We start from the raw sequence: 26,097 nt of genomic DNA, 5'->3' as shown, positions 1-26,097 counted from the left end.
CCTCCACCCTAAACAAAAACACTGTCACTCCCCTCCGACCTCCGTTTTGGTGTTTCCTCTGATGGGGAGACATCTTGAGGAAGCCTCTCAAGTGCTGTCAGGGGACAGCGGAGTCTGAGGTCTAGGAGCTGTGGAGCAGCATTGAGTGAAGGCTGGAGAGCCGGCTGCTATCCTCCAGGGAAGGCTGCGGTGGCAGGGCTGTGATCTCTGGGGGACAGAGGAGCGGCAGTAACCCATCCCCGGCCCCCCTCCGGAGAGTTGCGCGTGTCGGGGCATCCTCGGTGGGATCTGGTGAAAATCGGTGAGGAGTCCCGCTCCTCCCATGCATGCCGGCTTAGGAGCACGCCGAGCCGGATGGCAGGTGACGTCATATCCGGTGGAGGGGGCGGCTCTTCTTCTTCCAGGGTCACGGCTTTCGCATCTGGCTGCTGCCCTATACACCGGGGTCGGCGGCATGTGGCGGTGCGGTGCGATACCAGAGCCTGTAAGGTCAGGCAGACCACAGAAGAGAGGCGACCACCCTCCTGTCAGATGTCCGGAGCAGAGGCACCGGGACCAGGCGAGGCCTGCACCAGCCAGACTCAGGTAAGGTGACTCTGTGGAGTCCTCCCCTACCTGTGGGCCCCTAGCTCCAGGGGTATTCCCGGCCCTCTTGTAGTCAGAGGGTCTAGGACGGGGGGAGGGGTCTGATGGAGAGTCTAGCCATTCCCCAGGCAACGCCCCACCCCCCCAGCGGACGACTCTGTCAACTAGCCGAGGCAGGGAGGACCAGGAGGCTGGAAAAGGTGAGCCATCCCTAGATTCCCAGTCCGAGGAGGACTCTGCAGGGGAGGGCCCCTCAAAGGATCCCAGAGGCCTCTCTAGGTACAAATTGTCCCTTGAGGAAGTGGAGGATTTGTTGGGGGCAATCTATGATACGCTTGACATCAAGGAAGATAACCTCTATTTCTACATGATCAGATGTACCAGGGTATGGAGGAACAGAAGCGGAGAGTGTTCCCCGTACACAAGGTTTTGGTGGACGCAATAAGAAAGGAATGGCAGGATCCAGAGAGGAAGCCCTTTTTTTCCAAGTCCCTCCAGCGTAGATTTCCGTTCAGTGAGGACCCGTCCGCCTTGTGGAACAAAAATCCTAAGCTGGATGTGGCTTTTTCCTAGATTGCCAGGAAAATGGATTTAGCCTTTGAAGACATGGGACCTGATGGATAGGAGAGCTGAATCCCTCCTAAAAAAATTGTGGAATTTGACCCTGTCTAATTTGGAGCCGGCCATGGCCACCACTGTAATAGCCAGGAATATGGAGTACTGGCTCACTCAGTTACAGGTGTATATAGTGGCTGATTCCCCCAAGGATAGGATCCTAGCGTCATTTGAAACGTTATTGCAGGGGTGGGGTACATTGGGGATGCATCCGCAGAGTCTGTGAGGTTGACAGCTAGGTCGGTGGCCCTGTCCAACTCAGCCCATAGGGCCTTGTGGCTTAAGACTTGGCAAGGGGATGTCACGTCTAAGGTAAAGTTATGTGGTATCCCCTTTTTAGGTGATCTCCTGTTCGAGCCGGGGTTAGAGACGGTGTTGGACTGCATGGCGGACAGGAAGTAGTCTTTTCCCCTGAATCGAAAAATATGCAGGATCTAGGGGGTAGGAAGTTTAGTCCCCCAAAGAGCCAGGGCCCTAGGTTGGAAGGGCAGAGGAGGACATGGGGGCAGAGAGGGAGGGGCAAGGAAGGAGCGATATTCCGTCCTGACCAGCCCCAGAAATCACAGTGACTCGATTCCCTCAGTGGGAGGAAGATTGGCAGCCTTCCTCACACGGTGGAAAGCGGAAGTCTCCAGCCCCTTTATACTGGACATCATAAGAAGGGGGTACCTCCTGGAGTTCTCGAGACCACCGCCACAAAGATTGATAACAAACCTGCCCAGTTGTCCTCAAAGGGCATCAGCCTTACTAGCCTCTCTACGGGAATTGGAGGTACAGAAAGTTGTAGTAAGAGTCCCCGAGGCAGAGATAGGGGATGGGTTCTATTCCCATGTGTTTGTGGTCCAGAAACCTTCAGAGGCGTACAGATTGATCTGAAACCCCTGAACAAGTCCATTCATTACAAAAGGTTTCGGATGGACTCGATCTTCACAGTCAGAGCCCTCCTTCCACCAGGGGCCTTCCTGACCTCCATCGATCTGAAAGATGCCTATCTGAACGTGCCCATCGCAGAGGCATTTCAGAAATTCCTCAGGCTGGTGGTTCAGAGTCCAGCAGGGACGTATCACCTACAGTTCCGGGCCTCGCCTTTCTGGCTCTCCTCCTCGCCAAGGATCTTCACCAAGGTTTTGTCCGAGACGTTGGTCCCTCTTCGGCTGAAGGGAAATTCAGTGGTAGCCTATCTGGACGATCTGCTCTTATTTGCAGGCTTGGCAGATCAGCTCGCACTGGAAGTGGCAGTGGTGAGGAGCCATCTGGAGAGTTCGGGATGGCTGCTGAATTTTGGACAAGTCCTCTCTGGTCCCATCCCAAAGGATGACCTATCTAGGGTATGTTCTGGACTCCACCTGTCAGAAGACCTTGTTAACTCTGGAGAAGCTCGCCAAATTAGATGGGGGGGGGGAATCAGGCGATTACTGCGAAGCCGCAAAGTATTGTTGAAGCAGACCATGTCGGTGTTAGGACTGTTAACTTCGTCCATTCCGGTGGTACAGTGGGCGGGGTAGCATCTTCGTCCCCTTCAACTTTTTTCATTTTGAGCGTCTGGGACCGACACCTGCGGTTGTTGGATGTCCGAGTACAGATTCCCTCCAAAGTAAAGAGATCCCTGTGGTGTTGGTGGAGGAAGACAGCCAATGTAACTCAGGGGCTGCTATGGAGTTTCTCGGTGGTCAGGGAGATCACAACAGACGCCAGTGCCCAGGGATGGGGGGCGCACCTAGGAGAATTGGTGGTACAGGGAGAGTGGTCTCCAGTAGAAAGGGGGGAATCCTCAAACTGGAGGGAGCTTTAGGGCTGTATTGGAGGCACTTCATTCCTTCCAGAGCTTGATTTTGGGCCATCATGTCCACGTACTTTCAGACAATGCAACAGCGGTGGCCTACGTGAACAGACGGAGGGGCAAAAAGCAGGTCTCTCTGGGCCCTGTTGGCGGTGCTTCTGTCTTGGGCAGAGGGGAATCTCGCCTCCTTATTGGCTGTCCACCTGAAAGGGGATTTAAATCTGGTGGCTTTTTTTTTTTAAGCAGACGGTGACTGAAAGACTGGGAGTGGGTTCTAAATGGGGAGGTTTACCAGTCCATTGTAAAGAAATGGGGATCCCCAGACATAGACCTTTTCGCGTCAGGTCAGAACAACAAAGTCCCGAGATTTTTTTCACTAAATCGGTGGGACGGGGCTCGGGTGGTGGATATGTTAGGGCAGAAGTGGGATTTCCCTCTGTGCTACGCCTTTCCCCCGGTCGCCCTACTGTCAGCTGTGTTGAGGAAGTTCAGGTCGGAAAGAACCTCTCTAATCCTGTTAGCTCCGTACTGGCCCCGCCGAGCGTGATTCTCAATGTTGAGGACCTTAGCTATGCAGCCACCTTGGGTATTACCCCGCGGAAGGATTTGCTGTCACGGGCCGGTCCTATGTCCCAGGGTGAAGAGGTAGAAACTGACTGGTGGTTTCTGCGGAGCAGCTCCTGTCGGCAAAGGGACTCTCACCCAGGGTGGTGGCCACGCTCTTAGCTAGCAGGAAGAGGGAAACCCAGGCCATCTTTAGGAAGGTCTGGAGACGCTTTAAAGAATGGTGCTACAGGGCCTCAGTGGATACCCATAGCCTAGTATCAATAATGGTGTGAACCTCCTGCGCTCAAGACAAAAGGCCTGAGCAACCTAATTGAGAGCAGCTGCTAACATTAAATCATATACCAATGATCATGTTAAACTAATTGTAGAGAGAAATGTAGCGCTACTCACATGAACTACTAAATAAAAGTGCATAAATAATAAATAGTGTATCAAAATAAGTAGTGAAACAAATATGAGCAAATAAAGTGCCAAAACAAGTGGAATCATGCAAAATGAGTCATATCAGGTGACAATACTATATGTGAACAAGACTAAAAGCTCAATAGTGATAAATATTAATTAATGCTTCCAAATATAAAGAATACAAAATACATTCAGCATGGGTCTGGAGCTGTGATTTCTACCATTTGATGTGAGTGCGCAATTTGTTACAGTCCTATAATTGGCAATAAACATACTGCAAAATGGGAGCATGTGTTTTGGGCGACAAGCTTCACTTGATGCGATTTGCCGTGTGTCAAACATGTCAAAACTGCACCAGGTTTTAGGTGCCATTAAAAATAATGGCATCTGTTCGTGCATTGTCCGATCTCCGCAATTCTACAGCAACCCCCAAATTGCCCAGGTGGGAATGAGCCACCCTGGTTAACGCACATGACAGCCTAGATATTATGTGTTCCTGTTGAGGTGGTTCTCACAGATGTGGTCCACACGCATTGTGTTTTGAGTGCTATTGTGAAAAAAGTCCTGTGCGAGTGTATAGCGCTGTATACCAGACTTGCAAGTGGTAGAGTGGCATGCGGAGATGTGTTCACATAGGACTGCTATTGACAGGAGTTTTTGCATTGAAGTCATTGGGAGTCGATTTTGTATTGAAATCAATAGGAGGCAATGTGTGCCCCCTGGGTCATTTTCTTCAGGCTGTGTGCCCCCTGGGTGGCTTTCTTCAAGCTGTGAAAATTTATTGTGTTCTGCCAATCGGCACACATTGATCAGCTGTAGCCAGTGGCACTAATCATTTGGCTGATTGTACACAAGTCGGTCGATTTGACTTTTGTACAACCGGGGTGCCCATACATGGATCGAAATTGGATTGGTCCCTGCTGGACTGGCCATATTTCGATTCATATGTGGCCTGCTTTAGGTTGTGGGTGTTTTTGATAGCTGTATGTTTTGCTATAAATATGCTGTGAGGGTAGCAGAGAGGTAGCTGTTGCATAGGTCGTGACGGTGAGTCTTCTGGTACTGGTGACAGGAAACAGTAGGTGCTTTTCTGAAAAGAGAGGGAGGTGTGAAACACTGAGGAGAATGACAGAGCGAGTGAGAAGGAGCAGGCTTACTGAGGGTATCAGTGCTACTGACAGAAAACCACAAGAGCATTTCTTTTTATTTTATACAGGATGGATTTACAATGATGGAGGTTCTTCACTCCACCCAATAAATTTTAAGTAGAATTGTCATCACAGGGTTATGTCTTGTGGCCTTTAGCTACATATACACCATCCATATGTGCAAAAATGCCAAAAATAGGCTGTACCAATCAGTGGCCTTGAATCTGAACACTTAACAATATCTAGAACAATTAAATCAGAATAAGGATCGGCTCACATTAGTGTGATCCCATTGTTGTACAACTTCCAGCTCAACCTGCCTGCGAATTTAATGCAACATTAGCATTTATGGGACTCCAAGTCACATCAATGTAGTGCAGGAACCTTTTTTTTTTTTTTTTTTCCCCTCCCAAGATGCTGTGACTTGAATTGCATAGTTTGGAATGAGTGTCATTGAAATAAATGGGTTTTGACTTGTCAGGAGACTGTCACATGACAAGTTGCATTAGTGTGAACCAATTCTTAATATAAAAGTCTCCAACTTGGAGAACATTAAAGTGGTTGTAAAGGTTGAAGGTTTTTTACCTTCATGCATTCTATACATGAAGGTAAAAAACCTGTGTGCTGCAGTGCCCCCAGTCCCCCCAAACGTACCGGAGCCCATCGCGATCTGCCTCCTTATTGGTTGAGACAGCAAGCAGGAGCCATTGGTTCCTGCTGCTGTCAATCACAGCCAGTCGACCAATGAGTGGGGGGGGGGGTGGCCAAGCTGCTGCTCCATGTGTGACTAGACACAAAGCAGCTGCTTGGGAACACTTCTGCTTGGGTATCCCACAGCAAGCTGCTTGCTGTGGGAGCACCCGACAGGAAGAGCCAGGAGCGCCGATGGGGGGGCCCGAGAAGATCTGGGCTGCTCTGTGGAAAACCACTGCACAGAGCAGGTAAGTATAACATATGTTATATTAAAAATTTACTTTTAGAATCATTTTTAATATTAATCACAATGGTTCAACTGCTGCTCTGCTGTGGTATGCTGTTAGTTGTGTTCAAATGTGACCAGAATGCATTAATCTGGAAGGTGATTTCCCATACCTGGTAGAACGGTTTTATTTAATCACACTGGAGACCAATTTTATGAGTCATGAACAATTTCAGAGATTGTCTGGGAAAGTATTATACTTGTGATTGTACCAGAAGATGAAGTTGACCGTTACTTCTGAGGTGTACATCACTTTGGCCTCATCTCTTTATTTCTAAAATAATAGGTGTCATCAAATTGCCAACCCTTCTGACAGTAAAATACTGTCAGCTAACACTTTGTGAAAGCCTGTGTTGGTGGGGAATGCAAAAGCATTTAACAGAGTGAGAATGGAAATGCATAGTTTAACATATCAGCAATATGTAACCCTATATTATTTAGCAGAGCAGTGTATCTCATCTTTTATCATATCTAGATCCCCATGAATTTCTTGAACTGCACAAGTTAGATTTGATATGAATACATTTTGTCTAAAGAAATCCAAAATGTAGGTATTGGGTATTGATGAAGTAATGAATTATTCTTACACAAAATGCCATGCATGGGGCTTGTGCAGAAGTAGTACATAAATAAATAAGCTTTGCAGTATAACCAGATATGCCACATTAACTGCAATATTATGTGATGAATAAAACATATACAGTGTACAGATGCAACATGCAAGTCACGTAGGTGTCATAGAATCACAGATAACACACTATATTATCATAAAAGCTCTCACCCCCACCTTTATAATTAACATATATGGCATCAATGAGGCTACTGCCCTGGCAGATAGTGTCTCTAGTGAGAGCTGAACCCAGGATGCCAGCATTGAAATACACAGCTACTAATCACCACCATGCTGTGTTTATTTAGACCAGTGGCCTCTAAACTGTGGCCCTCTGCATGCCTTTTTCTTGCTCTTGGGACACTATTACTCCCACTCATGCGAGGCACTATTCCTCCCATCGACACCAATGATGTGGGGCACTATTCCTTCTCTGATACCAAAGATGGGGCATAATTCCCCCCCATTGGCACCAAGGCAGGGCACTGTTCCCACTAATACCAATGATGGGCACTATTTCTTTCTCGAATACCAATGATAAGGCACTATTCCCCCCCCACTGATATTAATGATTGGGCACTATTCCTCTCACTAATACCAATGATGGGGCACTACCCCCCCAATACCAATGATGAGGCACTACCCTTTCCACCAAAACCAATGATGGGGTTCTATTTACACTGGTCACAATCCGCCCCCCCCCCAAGCCTAAAAGACCATAAGCCAGCCCTTTGTTTAGAACATTTGGAGGCCCCTAATTTAGAGCAATATTGAGCATCACAGCAACTTCCTACTCCAGATGAGAGGTATGTAGTGTGGACTGTAAGGTTGGATTGTATTATACATAACTACACAAGCATGCAGTGTATGAGGCCATGAGAGGTATTGTAGACAAGTGAATGTTCTGAAGTGTCCTATAAAATATATTACTATACAATGCAATATGATATGTAAGAAGCCACTTATAGAATGGTATTTTTAAAGTCTAAGCAAAAAGGACCATCTTCTTAAATGCATTTAAAATTCTTTCAGACTTTTGACTAGTAAAGTATTTTGCATTTTTATAGAATAATCTTTAGTCTATGCCCTAAGCTTTATTCCTTTGGATCCCACAGTAATCTGTTTTTGAAGTTGGTGTGTTTTCCAGTGATCCATACAAATCAACTAAATGCAGAAATCCATTTTCTTGAATGTGTACAAAACATTGCCATCACTTGCCGTGTTTGATACCAAGAGATAAATGATCTGTTTGTGTTAATTTTAGTCGCAGGCCTTTTATGTAGACTCATCTCCTTTTAAACAGGAAGAAAGCACCAAGTTATAATGGTGTTACTACAACCATTTATTACACTTTGCTGGTGACTTGTCTGTGTAATCCTTATTAACTGTGTTTTCTCTCTTACAGCATAAAATTAATGGAGCTATGTCATCATGACAAGATTTCGCAGAAGAACATGCATCACGTTAGGAATTGTCCTTTTAATTGTCTGTAGTCTTATGCTGGCCTTGAAATCATTGAGGCCTGAAACAGCTGCATTTGGGAGCCCTTTTGCATTAGGTCTTTTACCTGAACTTCAGAAAGTCACAGTTCTTCATGAGAAATCCGGTGTAAAACCCAATGCTCAGTCGGAGCAAAAAACTCAAGCTGACATGCTTGAGTTACAGAAGTCTGTTGGTATAGAGATAGAAAACCTGCCTGCTCCTAATTATAATCTTCATGTTTTTTATTATATGTGGTATGGAAACCCTCAGTTTGATGGTAAATACATTCACTGGAATCACGAACTACTGAAACACTGGGATGCTAAAATTGCAAGTAATTACCCCACTGGAAAACACAATCCTCCTGAGGATGTTGGAGCTAATTTTTATCCAGAACTTGGACCATACAGTTCCAAGGATCCTTCTGTTTTGGAAGCCCATATGAAGCAAATGCAATCAGCTGCTATAGGTAATGCTTTTAAAAACCTATTACACAACTGCCCCCTACTTACTGTAAGGCCCCATTCACATTTCATGATTTGGGATCGTGGGCAAAAATACTGTGATTCTGCCAGCAATCCCAGATCACGGCAGTACATGAGACTCACTTTTTTGTTTCATTATATAATGGCACCCCCAAACACTGTGTGATTCTGTTGCTAAGACGTGATCGCGGCAAAACGTAAGTTTTAAAAATGTGCTACACTTGTCAACCAAAAATGAGAATGAGCTTTTCAGGTGACAAATGTGCATAGGGCAGCCCGTGAAGTGAATGGGCTGTCTTATGTGCTACATATGAAATTGTGTACAAAGCACCAAACCAAAAACGTGAGAAGTAACACTTGTTCCCACTACTTGAAAGCATGAATGCAGCCTAATAGGTACAATTTGGCAAGAATCCATTATGCTAATGTTTTGCTTGCTCCAGAGAACTATGGCTAACCAGTTTTTAGGCTTGATGAAATGCTTTTAATTGGCTAGAATAACACCCCCCCCCCCCAACCCCTAAATAGTGCTACTATTGCTATTCACATAATGTGTGTATGTAAAAATGTTCCCACACCTGTAACGGAATTAACAATTTAGTGGTTAGATCTAGGGTCACACATGTGGCAGTGTTTTATTGCTTTCTGAAAACCGATCTGTGGTAGATTGCTTTTCATTGGGTGGTAGAGTAGTGGCTTCCTGTGTGTTTTTGCTTTTTTTACCAAATTATGATTTTTCACTGAACTAACCTGCTGCAAATGCACCTCAAGTATTTAGTGCAAGGTTGTTGAAGGGCCCTGTTGACGTCAGTGGGTGTGTTTGATAAGTGGTGCTATCCGTTGAACTTGGTAAATCCTAGTTTAGATTTACATGTGTACAACACCTCATGGCTGCCTTGTTAAGCTTTTGGGGGGGACAGCAAAAACACAGCCAAATCACTTATTTTTACCACCCATGTGAACAAGGTCTGCCAGTTGCAAAAAAGGTTTATGAATACTCTGAAGTTACTTGCTGCTCATTATGTGTGATGTAGCTCCTACAATGTGGCCTGATCTTCAACCAAGTTGTCATTCAAGACACACCTAATTTGATTAAACAAGCCTGTACTTTTTTTTTTTCTTAAATACAGTAGCTTGTTTAACCAGTTGCAGATTCTGTACATGTTGGACACACCCCAAAAAGTGTCATCATGGTACTCAGGTTGTATAATACATCTAGTCTTTTTTTGCCCTGCTTTCAGGACCTCCCCTATCCCAGTACTCCACAATTCATCTCTGATTAATCAAAGCACCATTGCTGAGTACACAAAGTTCTGACAGTTGGAACTGTCAAACTAAACAGTCTGGCAATGTTTATCAAAAACGTTGCTCAAAAGAAACTTTGTTTCATTTAGTATCTTCATCTACAGATCAAAGAAGGGATGAACTTTGATCTGTGGATGAAGTCAGTTAATGCAACCTGACAAGTTAAAAAAAAAAAAAAAAAAAAAAAAAATTTTTTTTGTTTTAATTAAATGCACCTATGTTTAACCCAACCCCTTGTTACCCTTTTAGTTTACTCTAATCAGTCCTAATTAACTCCTTATTCTTCTCCATTTCAAAGTGTGTTTTTGTTACATTTAATTATTGTACTGAAAAAAAATAATCGTTGCAAGACAATATTCATGAAAAAGTCTTGTTGGTCCTTAAAATATATGTATTGCATTTTTATCCTAAGTAATGACAACATTATCGCCAGATACAGGCCCATAGCAGAAATGTAAAAATTGCTCTGGTGAGCAGGTGTGAAAAGCGAAGTGGTTAAACATTCATAGTCCAGGCTGGAAAAGTATGTGTTTTTAGTAAGCCTCCAACAAATATTTACTGTAGCTATTAACCCGAAATACACGGAGTAAAGCAGTCCACAGATTATGCAGTTGTCTTTCCTTCCACCATTTCATTTTGAATGCTTATGTTTTGAGGTTTTTGACCTTTTTCTGCCGGGTACATATCGGTACCCCGATATTCTTCTGCAAAAAAGCTCAATACAGTTTTCATTTATATTTATCTTAATGCTCCCTCCACTATGCTTCACAATTAAGGGGATGCATTAGTGTTGCTGTCTTTTTTTTTTTTTTTCCAAATTTCAATCTTTCCACAGTCTCAGAAGTATTGTGGAGAATCTAGGTGCTCCTTTATGTACTTGTCACATGCATCACCTGCTGAAGTGTTACTAAACCCAGGACCTTGCAATCACTATATCTGGTCTCCCAAAGTACGTAGAACATGGAAATGCAATTATTGTAATGAATATTTAACTTCTATATACCTTTTCTCATCGGCAGTTAGAGCAGTCTTGTGACTTCTATTAGTTTCCAGCAGGGCAGTGGTTGAAGCTTGTAGGAGGAGTTTTCATTCTCCTCTCACAGTCCTATGAGACTGCAGGATCCCTGACTCTCTCTCTCTCTCTCGCTGATTGGCTCTGTGCTGATCATATGTACTCTCCCCAGAAAACAAACTCTAGCAATACACACCAAACTGAGCTTGTGCATCTTGCCCCCCCCCCCCAAGGCTCTGCTCTATCAGCAGAGTGATTAGGGACAGTAGAAGGGGAGGACCAGGGAAGACCGGATCAAACATCCTTTTTACACCATGCAGGGAATTACTCCCCTTAGGTTCCACAGTGAGTATAACAAGCATGCTTTACTGCATATACAGACTGATTTTACTGTTGTGGGTTTAGTAACACTTTAGGAATGATGGCTATCTCCGTGATGTCATTTTGTCAATATGTCAATATAATTCCTATAAAAGTGTTTTTAGTGGATAGAATAACTGAGTTTTATTCTGCTGTTAACTTTTTTAGGGTTTTTGTATTGCTTGCCTCACACTTTGCAAGGCGAAAAGTAACACTACTGCATTTTCTTTGTAAAGTTTTTTTTTTTTTGTTTTTTGTTTTTTGTTTTTTTACTGGGGATTGTTCACCACATGGACCTTTTTAGAAATGTTTTTGGCCTTCTCTAAGTAATTTCTGCAAATATTTTAATTCTTTTCCTGAGGTTCTGTGAAGGCAGATTACTTAGTTTTCAAATTATCCTAGATCTTCACATATTTTTCTGCCAAAGACTTTGATTGTTTAAAACATTTATTCCTTAAAGGATATTTATACCCAGAAGCAAAAAAAATAATAGATGTGGTGGCTGCATTAGTTTTCTTTACACTAAGTTTGATTTCTGCAAGTACAGAAAAGTAATTTATCTTGCCAAAATTCCAGTGCTCTTCTAACTTTGTCACATATTTGGATAGGCTGGGTTGAGATGGGCCAGGACACTGCATCTGTGACTCCCAGGTACCTGAAAATGCTAGAACGTGATGTATGTGTGTGGTCTTAGGCCCCTTTCACACAGGGCAGGCTCTGTTGGAGTCCGCTTGCTCAGCGGGGAATCTGTCTGCTGATTCCCACTGAGCAGGTGGATGGCTGGTCCATGTTTGCTCCATTTATGCAGAGTGGACACCGACACAGCCTGCTTTCCCCTATGGGTGGTTAGATGTAAACTGACTACCTGTCCATTTACACCCAACTGCCATGCGATCCGTGCCACCAGGCGGGTGGGGAACAGATCCCCATCCGTCTGTTTTTTATTGGATCAGATGTAGATGCGTGTAAACAGACACTTGTCCATTTACACCGCCACTCCATAAAGGAAAATGGATGTTCCGATCTTGTCTTCCTGAAAAACAGACAGGCAGACCCAATCGGTCTGCTAGTATGAAAGGGGCCTTATACTGTATAATTTGGGTTTGTGTCCTAATTTGGGTTTGTATTGCATTGTATTAAAACAACTCCAAAGTGCCTTTTGTGTCCATCTACTAGAAAGTCCAGTAGTCCCCTAACGAAGTGAACTTTTTAAATAACGCAATACTTCATAAAAGAGAGCCAATGATTACACACACTGTACCTAAATGATGGGAATACACCATTTAAGAGCCTGAGCCTTACTGATCCCTTTCAAATCCTAACATGTTCCCCATTATTAGCATGTAGAAGAATGCATTTTTTTTTTTTTTGTTTTTTTTAACTGCTGGTCAAGGGACTGATTACAGAAATTGTAGGTGTAGAGAAGGATTATGATTTGAATGGCTATACAACTCTTTCATGTTAGCACATAAAGGGCTTGGGTGGTTTTAAACTAATTTTAAACTGTACATTATCCTTCAGCATTGCAGTGCGAAATGTTCCCATCACTGCAACAAGATGAAAAACTTTGAACTTTAGAACCATTGAACAGTGTATGGACTTGCATTGCAAATGTGTGAAATTGTAAAGTACTTTTTACTGCAAATATCATGCATTGTTAAAATTTTATATGCACCGGGTGGTCCATGGTCTTTAAGGACTGGCTGTTCTTTGTGCTTTGGCAAGCCTGTGCATCCATTTAAAACAGGGCAACATTGGACTGTTTCTTTTTACCTAATTTCACCATTTCTTGGAAAGATTTTACCTATGAAAAGTGAAGTAAACTGAAGTACAGCACAGTACAGGCAAGAGAATTTAAAATACATCAGTAGTGTAGGAAGAGAAAGTAGTGGGGTTTCATGTCACAAACACTGAGGAGAGAGGTAAGGGCTTGGATAGCTGAACAGAGTGAAGGCATGAATGACCACTATACTGAGGGTAAGTATGATAGAAGTATGAGCATACTGGTGCCAGTGGTGTATGTAAGGAGGAGAATTATTATTATACAGGATTTATATAGCACCAACAGTTTGCTCAGCTCTTTACAATATAACGGGAGACAATACAGCAACAATACAGTTCAATACAAGAGGGATAGGTGGGCCCTGCTCCTTGTAGCTTACAATCTAAGAGGGAGGGGCTGTTGGTACAAAAGGTGGTAACTGTGGGGAATGGACTGGTAGGAGGCATAGAATATTCTGTTATTAGCTGAAGGCAGAATAGGCTTCCCTGAAGAGAAGGTTTCGGAGATCGCCTAAAAGTGGGCAGAGTAGGCGATAGTCTGATTGGGGTAGAGAGTTCCAGAGGATGGGGGAGGCTCTGCAGAAGTCTTGGAGATGAGCATGGGAGGTGGGGACAAGGGAGCTAGAGAGCAAGAGGCCGTGGGAGGAGCAGAGAGGACGGTTTGGGTGATATTTGGAGACCAGATTGGTGATGTGATTTGCGGCAGAATTATACATGGTTTTATGTTCTTGTTAATGTTTTTTCTATTTTATTCATTTGGCAATGGGAAGCCAGTGGAGGGATGGCAGATATGGAACGGTTAGTAAGGTGGATGAGTCTGGCAGCAGGATTCATGATAGACTGAAGAGGGGATAGCCTGCGATTAGGTAGGCCATTGAGGAGGGAGTTACAATACTCAAATATGGAAGAATATGGCGAATGAAGGTGTGTATTCGTGAGAGCTGATCGGAGTACGTGGCTCCCATCCAAGCAAACTTATTTAGCAAAAATAGACTCGCATATTTCTGTATTTGACCCCAATACATGCTGCTGTACAAACACCTAAATGTGTAATGAAAAGGACAGAAACTGTATGTCGTCTATTAATAAAAATACCACAAGTTAGTCTTCTCTTCCATCTCAGTAGAGGAACTTGTAATTTTCAATGGATCACTAGTAAGATGGTGTCACCACACTTGTAGTTCATTGATACTTCCTCCAGGCCTGTCACTGAAGGTTCATACCTTGGCACCGACCTATGGTTGAAAAAATAATCTGTAGAGCCAGAGCATTGCCGATCAGGAGCATTGATCACCATCAGGGGCGGACTGACCATTTGAGCACTCGGGCACTGCCCGGGGTCAGTAGGGGGCCCCATGAAATGCCCCTGGTACTTTTTTTTTTTTTTTTGGCTTTTTTGGGTTTACTTTGAGTGTGGGCAAGGACACAGGGGCCCCATGATCCCCTATTGCCCGGGGGCCCCATGAGTTGTCAGTGCGCCCCTGATCACCATCACAATACTTTGAAGCCTCCAATGCCAAAAAAAATAATAATAAATGCACTTTTTTTTTTTTTTATGGGTGGATGTATTGTTTTTGTTGCAAAATGTATGCTTGGCCTTTTTAATGTAGCCAAGCATTTGTGCCTTTCTGTACTGGTACCACTTGTTTCATTTCTTGTCAGTGTGCAATGGGGATAAATAGTAAGCAGAATCTTCTTGGCAAAGTCACAGATGGTAATATAACCCTGAGAGAAGTCTTAACCATGTGAACCTTTAACTACCCTATAAAATATTATTTTTACCCATGACCTTTCTAATCAAAACCTTGCATATGCAAACGGTTTCTGATTTCAGAATTTACACACCAACATTTCCAGAAAAAAGGGAAACAGAAAAGTGTTATCCAGCCCACAGAAAAGATCTAGAAAAGAATATCAACATCATACAGTGAGGTCTGTTTTTTTTGCAAGAACTATCCTTTGAGTCGGTCACTAGATGTTATAGAGCTCCACTGATGTTCTCATTTTAGATTTTCAGTGGAAATTACAAGCAGAGCTGGTTCTGTTAAACCTTGACACATCAAAGGTTATCCGTAGGCTATATAAACATTTTGTTACTTTTTTGATCATCGCTACCAAGATGATAATTCTGAGATATTTGGATCAATCCAAAGTTTTCATATTCAGAAAATGGGTTAAAGAAATAGATACCTATGCATTGTTTGAGAACACATGATCTTCACTATCTGGGCTGCATTGTTCAAATCTTCTCATTATTATTGTTATACAGGATTTATATAGAGCCAACAGTTTGCGCAGTGCTTTACAACACGGCATACAGTATAATATATAGGAGTTTATTTACTAAAGGCAAGTGCACTAATGAAGTTGCACTAATTTTTCCCCAAAGCTTAGTGAATGTGGCGGACCTCTGCTGATTTTCATAATCCAATCATGTGCAAGAAAATTTTTTTTTTTTTTCTTCCCTTGCACCTGATTTGGATGATAAAAATCATCAGAGCTTCATCACATTCACTTATCTCTGGGGGAAATTCATGCAACTGCACTTGCTAAGTGCAGAGTCTGTTTACCTTTAGAAAATCAACCCCATATTCTACTTGAACTAATATATAGGTTTTACGTGTTGATTTATGTGGATTGTTTTATCTAATGTTTCTGTATGGTTTTGAAAATTAATTGTGTATATCAATATTGATAACAGGCGTGCTGTCTTTATCATGGTATCCACCGCAAATGAATGATGACAATGGTGTCCCTTCTGATGATTTGGTGCCACATGTTTTAGACATAGCTCATAAATATGGCCTGAAGGTAAGTTATGCTTGTGTGCACATGTATGTTTTTTAGTTATTTTTTTTTTATCTTTTTAATTGACTTTTCACATACTTAGTTGCTAAAAACATATCAATCCTGTACTTTCTTTTTTTTTTTTCTTTTTTTATTTTCTTAGACCTTTCCCCTAACTCAAAGCAATTTTTATAATAGTGTACAATGCCTGGGAAACGTGCAGTTTACACCCCAGACCCTTTCCTGGCATCTGTAAGATGCCAAGAATGGAGCTGGAGCCCTGGATAATTTAACTCTTGGAGGCATGCACAGGAGTTACATCATCAGTGACAGGAACCTAAAAGACCTGCAGCAAATAGAAACTAGTAACGACTCTGTCAGTGCTAGAGGAGGGCAAACCGACAGATCTGTAATGATGTGCAAGTAAGAGAAGAGCTCCACCCATTCCAACTGTGTGCAGGTAAAACTGGCACTTTGTACACGTATGTCTACTGAACACTCAGAATTTTGTGCAGATATGCATGGTAGTCAATCAGCTTCTAACTTCAGCTTGTTCAATTAAGCTTGGACAAAAAAAACCTGTAAGCTGATTGGTTTCTATGCAGGGCTTTACCAGATTTTGCACTCTCCAGTTTTAGTAAATCAACCCCATTGCCTTGCCGGAGCAATTGGAGAACTGGTGATTGGCTACATTGTTTCCTCTGGCTCCATTGATGTCTGTTCCTATGGGCTGCACCCACCAACATCAGGAAATGGATGGATCAAATATGCAAATCTAAGTGTACATTGATGTGTATGTGCAGATTTAACCATAGTTACTACAGAACTCATTCTGATGGCTTAATTTGTTGTCTGAAGAGGCAGCCTTATTCTTCACTTTCCCTTCCTGCTATTTTATTAGTATGCATAGCATGTGTGGTAAATGACCTTTAAATTATAGCTTCTAATGCATATGCATATGTGTTGTTGATTATAATGACACTACAGATATGACCCACACTGTAATTTCAGCCTTGACTGACCTCTGTGAAAGATAAATGACTGCACTTTCTGTTTCAACCACTTTTTTTTTTTTTTTTTAGCTTGCATATAAAATGTACTTGTATGTATTAATGCAGTTTGTGCACATTTTTATTAATTTTTTTTTTTTTTTGTAGGTTAATTTTCATATTGAGCCATACAAAGACAGAGATGATGTTAATCTACGTGACAATATTAAATATATTGTTGACAAGTATGTTTGTTTTTTTTTTACTTAATCCCAGTGTGCCATGCTACTTTGTTTTATTTTGTTCAGTACATTTTTTTTTTTTTTTTAATTTTATGTGACTTATGTTTTTATAATACATTTCTACAAATGAAAGGATTGCAGTTGACACATATCAAAAAAAGTGCCACATTTCCCTGCTGGCTCAAACGTTATAAAAAAAGTAGAGAAAAGGACAAGTGGAGGTATAAGCTGTAGAAAGCCAATTGGATGTTTTCTTTGATTTTAAAATGTATCCTAAAAAGGAACATGTTAGCAGACAGATTTGGCACCTAGAATAACAAGCCAAAACTGTTAACTATGCCATGTTACTATTTTACCCAGTATCAGCTGGTGAAGCCTGCCATTCGTAGCTTGTTCCTACAGACAGGAATAGTTAATCCTCGAATGTGCATGGTTAGCTTTATACTTTAATTCATAATGTTCTTTTAAATGCTTCCTTAGTACACAGAGAATGTATGTAGAAGGCAGAATGATGAGCTGCACCAAAAAGATATGGCTCATTGCCTGTCTGATGGAGTCCGGATTCATCAATGAGTTGGATATATGCAGCATTCAGTTACAACATTTGTCTGCTGTTAAAGTATATGTGAACCATTACCTTGTAAAACAACCCATTCGGTTTACAAATAGAAATGAAAGGCAAACGTGTGTGTGTGTGTATGTATGTATGTGTGTGTGTGTGTGTGTGTGTGTGTGTGTGTATACAGTGGGGATCGAAAGTTTGGGCACCCCAGCTAAAAATTTGTATTAATGTGCATAAAGAAGCCAAGGAAAGATGGAAAAATCTCCAAAAGGCATCAAATTACAGATTAGACATTCTTATAATATGTCAACAAAAGTTAGATTTTATTTCCATCATTTACACTTTCACAATAACAGAAAACCAAAAAATGGCGTCTGCAAAAGTTTGGGCACCCTGCAGAGGTAATATCTTGTACTGACCCCTTTGGCAAGTATCACAGCTTGTAAACGCTTTTTGTAGCCAGCCAAGAGTCTTTCAATTCTTGTTTGAGGTATCTTTGCCCATTCTTCCTTACAAAGGTCTTCCAGTTCTTTGAGATTTCTGGGTTGTCTGTCACGCACTGCTCTTTTAAGGTCTATCCATAGATTTTCAATTATGTTGAGGTCAGGAGATTGTGAAGGCCATGGCAAAACCTTCAGTTTACGCCGCTTGATGTAATCCCCCGTGGATTTTGAGGTGTGTTTAGGATCATTATCCATTTGTAGAAGCCATCCTCTCTTTAACTTCAGCTTTTTCACAGATGGCATCAAGTTACCATCCAAAATTTGCTGACATCTTATTGAATCCATTTTTCCTTCTACTCGTGAGATGTTCCCTGTGCCACTGGCTGCAACACAACCCCAAAGCATGATTGATCCAACCCCATGCTTAACAGTTGGACAGAGGTTCTTTTCATTAAATTCTGTGCCCCTTCTTCTCCAAACGTACCTTTGCTCATTCCGGCCAAAAAGTTCAATTTTAACCTCATCGGTCCACAGAACCTGTTTCCAAAATGCATCAGGCTTGTCTATATGTTCATTTGCAAAGTTCAAACGATGATTTTTGTGGTGAGGACGTAGAAGAGGTTTTCTTCTGATGACTCTTCCATGAAGACCATATTTGTACAAGTATCTCTTTATAGTGGAATAGTGTACCACAACTCCAGTGTCTGCCAGATCTTTCTGGAGGGATCATGCAGTGAAACGTGGGTTTTGAATTGTTTTTCTCACAATCCTGCGAGCTGTTCTGTCTGATATTTTTCTTGGTCTTCCAGATCTTGCTTTAACTTCCACTGTTCCTGATGACTGCCATTTCTTAATTACATTCCGAACAGAGGATATTGACATCTGAAAACGCTTTGCTATCTTCTTATAGCCTTCTCCAGCTTTGTGAGCGTCAACTATTTTCAGTTTCAGTTTTCTAGACAACTGCTTAGAAGAACCCATGGTGCTGATTGTTGGGGCAAGATCAGATGAGTCTGGGCATTTAAAACCTTTGAGATTGACATCACCTGGTTTTCCCAGACGATGATTGAGAACAATCCATGCCACTGGCAGGTCTCAGCTTTGCAAAGGGGGCAGTACAAGATATTAACTCTGCAGGGTGCCCAAACTTTTGCAGACGCCATTTTTTTTTTCTGTTATTTTGAAAGTGTAAATGATGGAAATAAAATCTAACTTTTGTTGACATATTATAAGAATGTCTAATCTGTAATTTGATGCCTTTTGGAGATTTTTCCATCTTTCTTTGGCTTCTTTATGCACATTAATTCAAATTTTTAGCTGGGGTGCCCAAACTTTCGATCCCCACTGTGTATATATATATATATATATATATATATATATATATATATATATATATCTACCTAAATACAGTGGCAAGAAACCCCTTTGGCATTAACTGGTTTTCTGCAGTAATTTGCCTATTGTGACTTCAGTTGGGATCAGAGTGCATTTTATGGCAAACATAAGATTCTTAAGCTGATACACACAAACAATTACAATTTCTCATGTCTTTATTGAACATACCCATTAAACATTTTTAGTGTTAGAGGAAAAAATAAGTAAACCCTTGGAGTTAATAGCTGGTTGAACCTCCTTTTTGGCAACAATGACTTCAAGGAGTGCTTTCAGTAGATCTGGATCAGACCTGCACAACATTCAGGAGGAATTTTTGACCAATCCTCTTTACAAAACTGCTTCACCTTAGACAGATTTGTAGGATGTCTGGTGTGAACAGCTCTCTTAACATTCCACAGCATGTCTATGTGGTTAAGGTCTGGACTGGGCCACTCCAAAAGGTGCATTTTCCTTTTCTGAAGTTAGTCTGTGGTGGATGTACTTTGATGCTTAGGACCATTGTCCACTAAGCTTTAGCTTGTGAACAACCACCCTGACCGTATCCTGTAGAATATTTTGATAAACTTGGGCATTAATTTTCCCCTCCATGATGGCAAATGGTCCAAGCCCTGAGGCAGTGAAGCAAGCCCAAATGATGTTCCCTCCTCCATACAGTACTTCACCATTGGGATGTTTTTTGATATTGGTAAGCTTTGCCCTTTTTGCTACATACATTGTCATTTTACATAATTAAATTTTTGTTTAATCAGTCCACAAAACATTTTCCCAGTAGCGTTCTGGCTTGCCAAGGTGGTCTTTGCTGCATGCCTGAAGTTTGCCAATGTGTTTTTGGAGAGCAGCAGCTTCCTCTATGGTGTTCTGCCATGGATCCAATGCCTTTTCAAAGACTTGTGTTTGGTAGACTCATGAACAGGGATGTTTGCCAATTTCAGTGATGCCTTCAAGCCTTTAGCTTTTACATTTTAATTATTTTTTTTTTTACCTCGTTGAAGATTCTGTGTTGTGCCTTGGGAGTCATCTTGGCTGGGTGCCCACTTCTAGGAAGAGTAGCCACAGTACTAAACTGTCTACATTGACAGACAATTTGTCTGTCAGCTGATGGATGCCTGAACACTTTGAGATGGCTTTGTATCCCTTTTCCAGCCTTCCGATCATACTGATCAACTACTCGTATGTCTTCAGAGCTTTTGCAAAGCATGGTTGACATCAGCTGCTGCTTCTTATGAATAGCAGTCTCAAAATGTTTGCTTGTTATTTATCAATGAAAGTAGCTGACTCCAATTAGCTTTATTTGAAGTAATTAGTCTGAGTTCACTTTTTCCTCCAGCACTGTGGCTAAAGGAAACAATATTGCATAATGTTTGACCTGCCTTAGAGAGCTTGGGGTGCAGAAACAGCAATACAGTACAGATCTTCCTAGTAAATGGTTGTGCAGAGGAGAGTGTTGGCACACGTTTTGCCATTGGAAGACAGGCAGGCTGTTCTCCGAGCGCAGCCAGAAAACTTAACACACTGGGAAGGATGTGCTCTCATGCCCAGCATGGTCAGTTGAAATAGGAAAGCAGAGGGATTGGAAGGATCACCAAGTATTTCATAAAAAGGAAGCAATGCAAAGAGAACAGGATACTTTTTAACACAAGTACAAGGTGCAACAGAAACGTATCTGGAATATGAAATCTTGGGCTAACATATTCTTTAGACCACATATAAATATAGTAAGCAAATTATAATCTTTAATTTCTTTATAGAATCATTATTGATTATAGAAATATCCATTGTAAGTATTGTCAAATAAATGAAGTTGGTGTATTTATTGAAAATATAAAAAAGCAGAGCTATGCTCATCTTCCCTCTAATGATGCAGCATCCATGAGCTCTCTCAACAGTGCCAACATCTTCTCACAGGCTGCTTCTGGGTTTGAGATCTTTGATCCTCTTGATTGGCCTGCCCGAGATGACATAATTCCCATGCATTTATCCTGGCACCCAGCAAATGCTGGAAATGTACATTGAGCTGCAGCTCAACGTACAGTTTGATGTTTGCGAGGATGAAGATAAGAATCCTTTATTGTACAAAAAGTCATGTCTCTTTTGCAATGAGAAAAACTTCCTTTACACATGTAGATTTAGCTGTTTAAATCACAACTTTAGTGTACTTTTAAAACCTAGTGAAATAGCCTGATTGCAATAGCATAGTGTAAATGACAAGACACGTAATTTTGCATTGTTTGAAAAAAGCTAATGGGTACTTCAAGCATAATTGCACCTTTTTAACATAATGTCATATGTCCCTCCCTCCACTCCAGTAAGGAAACTATGTACACCTCATCTGCAAACTTCATAGTGGATACCTGTGGCCTACCCCTACCTTGACCATTTTTTATGTTTCGCTTTCCTCTCTTGCTGCCTGTTAAACGTGTGCATGTGCTCTGTATGGGCATAACGAATGACTATTCTACATAGACTTTGTAGAGCTTCTCTTTTAACCACTTCCCATCTGGCCCATGTATAAAAATGGCCCGACGGAAGCAGTGCAGGGGTGGGGTGTCCGTTTATAAATATCCTTCCCGCTTCCCTGGGAGCGCGCAGCACCTCGATCCGGTGCCCGCTGTGTCCTCCGGACACAGTGGAACACTGATCGCTGTACGGGACCTCTGTGTGAGGTCCCGATCATGCGATCACTGATTGGCCAATCAGCGATCACATGAAGAGTAGTAAGCAAGATGTCACTTCTCACATCATTGCTTGCTACGTGTGAAATCTGATCACATGGTACAAGGCTATTCACAACAGCCTTGGTACTATGTGACAAGCTGTGACCAATCACAGCTCACACAGTATTTCTCAAAGGCTGCAAGAATGCAGCCAGAGAGAAGGAAGGAGAAATGATTGCTTTGACACCCATAAAGGCTGTAAAAGCAATCAAAAATCCTCATCACCCCCCACAAGTAGTAGTGTCACTGTTGTACTGCTAGGGTAACCGTATGTAAGAAAAAAAAAAACCATAAATATAAAAATGTAACTTTTATTTTTTTTTAATTATAATTTTTGGTTATAAACTAATTTTGTTTTTTTTTCCCTTACTAAAAAGATAACTGAATACATTTTTGGCCAAGATTAATGAAGAGATGATTTATTTGCAAAATTTTATAAGAAAAACTACTTTTTTAAAAAATTTTTTGACTTTTTCATTTATATAGAAAAAACAATTCATATGGGTACAGTGTTGCATGACTGCGCAATTGTCATTCAAAGTGTGATAGCACTGAAAGCTGAAAATTGGCCTGAACAGGAAAGGGGTAAAACTGCCCGGACTTGAAGTGGTTAATAGAGAATTTTTATACAATAGATGCAGGCAAACGTTAGCCAGTATCTGTAAATCCATTTATCACTGTGGTTAATTTGAATATTGGGATTTTATTGCATATTGGTTTGTTTGTTGACTTTGTGTTGCTAACTTAATGTTATCTACCTTTTATTTTTTCTCTCTCTCTATAGATATGGAAACCATCCTGCATTTTACAGATATAAGACTAATTCTGGCAAACATTTGCCTATGTTTTACATTTATGATTCCTATGTAACAAGTCCTGACAAGTGGGCTAATTTGTTCACAGCATCAGGATCCCTAAGTATTCGGAATACGCCATACGATGGAATTTTCATTGCTTTGCTTGTAGAAGAAAAACATAAAATTGATATAAAAAGAAGTGGATTTGATGGACTTTATACATACTTTGCCACCAATGGTTTTACATATGGATCCTCACATCAGCACTGGTCAAGTTTGAAAGAGTTTTGTGATACTAATAACTTGATATTTATTCCAAGTGTTGGACCTGGGTACATAGATACCAGCATACGTCCTTGGAATTTTAAAAATACAAGAAACAGAATTAATGGGAAATACTATGAGACTGCTCTTAATGCAGCATTATTGGTGCGACCAAGTATTGTTTCTATTACATCTTTCAATGAATGGCATGAAGGAACTCAGATTGAAGCAGCCGTTCCAAAAAAAAATGCACAGATGAAATATGAGGACTATTTGCCCCATAAACCTAGCATTTATTTGGAGATTACCAGAAAATGGTCTGAAAAATACACGAAGGAACGTGAACAATGGCTCGTTTAAATGGTAGTTAGGTTTATGTTGAGTTAAATGGGTTTTCAAGACATTGAAATTCCTCCTTATGAAACTGGTTTTCCCTCTCCTATTGATAATGGCTTTTGTATAGCCCAAAAACACTCTTGCATATGTTGACTTTTTGGTTGCCAAGGAATGCATGCTAAAGGGAAACAAAAACACAGCTCCTCTAAGTGTGTACTGTGAAGGTATTTAATAGAAAGATAAGTAGTAACTCACATCTTAGAATTTAAAAACAGGCTCATGGGTAAGAGGGTGAGACATCTATAGCCAGATGTTGTGTGACTGATCCAGAGAGGTGATCAATTGAGTCCGCCAGCAGGTGGGGCTGTGCATGTGCAACATGAATGGTAAGCCTGGTAGAATCTCCAAGGTGACTGTTAGCAGATGGTGCTGTGCATTTGCAGCATAGATGGTGAAGCCTGGCAGTCTCCAAGATGTCCGGGATCAGCACATGGGGCGTCTGACGTAATCAAAATGCGACCGTTTCTTAGCATGTGCAGGAAGAGAGGAGTCCAGGCGCGCGCTTTCATCAGTCAGACTGCCTGATGAAAGAGCGCGCCTGGGCGCCCCTCGTCCTGCACATGCTCAGAAATGCGTAGCTTTTTAATGACAGAATCCACACGTGCTGATCCCGGACATCTTGGAGACTCTGCCAGGCTTCAACATCTATGCTGCATATGCACAGCACCATCTGCTAGCAGACACTTTGGAGATTTCACCAGGCTTACCATCCATGTTGCAAATGCACAGCACCACCTGCTGGTGGACTCTATCGATCTCTCTGGATCAGTCACACAACATTTGGCTACAGACTTCTCACCCTCTTACTCATGAGCCTGTTTTTAAATTCTAAGATGTGAGTTACTAATCTTTCTATTAAATACCTTCACAGTACACACTTAGAGGAGCTGTGCTTCTTTGTTTCCCTTCTGCAGAATTATGCTTCGCTCCTACGCAGCTTGCCCTTAGTGCCTACTGGACTACCCTTACCACTGCTCATTTGGAACTCCTCAAACATACATGGACTGCCACACCATGTGCCTGTTATCCCTTTTGTAAGGAATGCATGCTACACTGTTAAAATCCAATCATTTAGTTTAAAATTGTTAAAGCATAAACTGATTTAGGTTTGAGAGTACTAGTTTCACAGCTGTATATTGTATAACATAATTATATAAAGTTATTTTACATATGTTTCCCAGTAAAATCATTTATACATTCCTTTTTCCTTCAACATAACTTGCTTGCAGATGTGTCCAATTAGGAAAAAATAATACAATGAATTACAAGCGTTTCGTTTGTCTGCTCCCCCTCAGATTCTGTAGATCTATAGAGAACAGTCACTATATGCCATTTTTAGATCATTCTAAATATCCTATGTTATACAATATGATTATCCGGGGCTGTAATGATGGGCCTGGGGACAATCATCAGCAGGCTGGAAAAAAATTAGAATATTACATAAGACCAATTAAAAAAAAATAAATAAATAAAAAATTTTAATACGGAAATGTTGAGTTACTGAAATGTACAGTATAGTATGCGCTCAATACTTGGTTGGTGATCCTTTTACATGAACTACCACATCAATGTGGTGTGGCATGGAGGCTATCAGTCTGTGGCACTGCTGAGGTGTTATGGAAGCCCAGGTTGCTTTGATAATAGCCTTCAGCTTGTCTGCATTGTTTGGTCTGGTGTCTCTCATCTTCCTCTTGACAATACACTCTTGACAATACCCCACATGTTTTGGGGTTTAGATGAGGCAAGTTTGCTAGCTAATCAAGCACAGTGATACCATGATCATTAAACCAGATATTAGTACTTTAGGCAGTGTGGGCGGGTGCCAACTTCTGCTGGAGAATGAAATCGGCATCTCCATAAAGCTGGTCAGCAGTGGGGAAGTATGAAGTACTCTAGAATTTCCTGGTAGAGGGCTGTGCTAACTTTGGACTTGATAAAAAAACAAACAAAAAGAGTGGACCAACATACGTAGATGACTTGGCTCCCCAAATCATCACTGACTGTGGAAACTTCACACTGGCCCACATGCAGTTTTGGATTCTGTGCCTCTCCATTCTTCCTCAAGACTCTTGGACCTTGATTTCCAAATGAAATGCAAAATTTACTTTGGTCCAAAATCTTCTTTTCGAATGACTGAGCAACAGTCCAGTCCTTTTTTTTTTTTTTCTCTCCTTAGCCCAAGTAAGACGCTTCTGACGTTGTCTCTGATTCAGGAGTGGCTTGACACATGGAAATAGCCATGGAAGTGACAGTTGTAGCCCATGGCCTGGATGTGTGTGTGGTGTGGCTCTTGAAGCACTGACACCAGCCATAGTCTACTCCTTGTGAATCTCCTTCAAATTCTTGAATGGCCTTTGCTTCACAATCCTCTCAAGGCTGCGGTTATCATTGTT

General features: G+C 41.6%; 1 protein-coding gene across 1 annotated transcript in view; it reads left to right on the top strand.

Annotated features, from left to right (window-relative positions):
* MANEA (mannosidase endo-alpha) overlaps positions 1–23,874 on the top strand; it is a 37,339-nt gene extending 13,465 nt beyond the window's left edge. The window contains exons 2-5 of the mRNA XM_089665393.1: positions 8,095–8,640; positions 15,817–15,926; positions 17,060–17,136; positions 23,032–23,874. Coding sequence (XP_089521519.1) covers positions 8,121–8,640; positions 15,817–15,926; positions 17,060–17,136; positions 23,032–23,668 — 1,344 coding nt within the window. The 5' untranslated portion in view covers positions 8,095–8,120 and the 3' untranslated portion in view covers positions 23,669–23,874. The remainder of the gene's footprint in view (positions 1–8,094; positions 8,641–15,816; positions 15,927–17,059; positions 17,137–23,031) is intronic.
* The last annotated feature ends 2,223 nt before the right edge of the window (positions 23,875–26,097 follow it).

This window comes from Staurois parvus, unplaced genomic scaffold (genome assembly GCF_062004578.1).
Source record: "Staurois parvus isolate SC_StPar_1 unplaced genomic scaffold, SC_StPar_1.0 ptg000048l, whole genome shotgun sequence".
Taxonomy (NCBI): domain Eukaryota; kingdom Metazoa; phylum Chordata; class Amphibia; order Anura; family Ranidae; genus Staurois; species Staurois parvus.
This window is presented reverse-complemented; position numbering and strand designations above follow the sequence as displayed.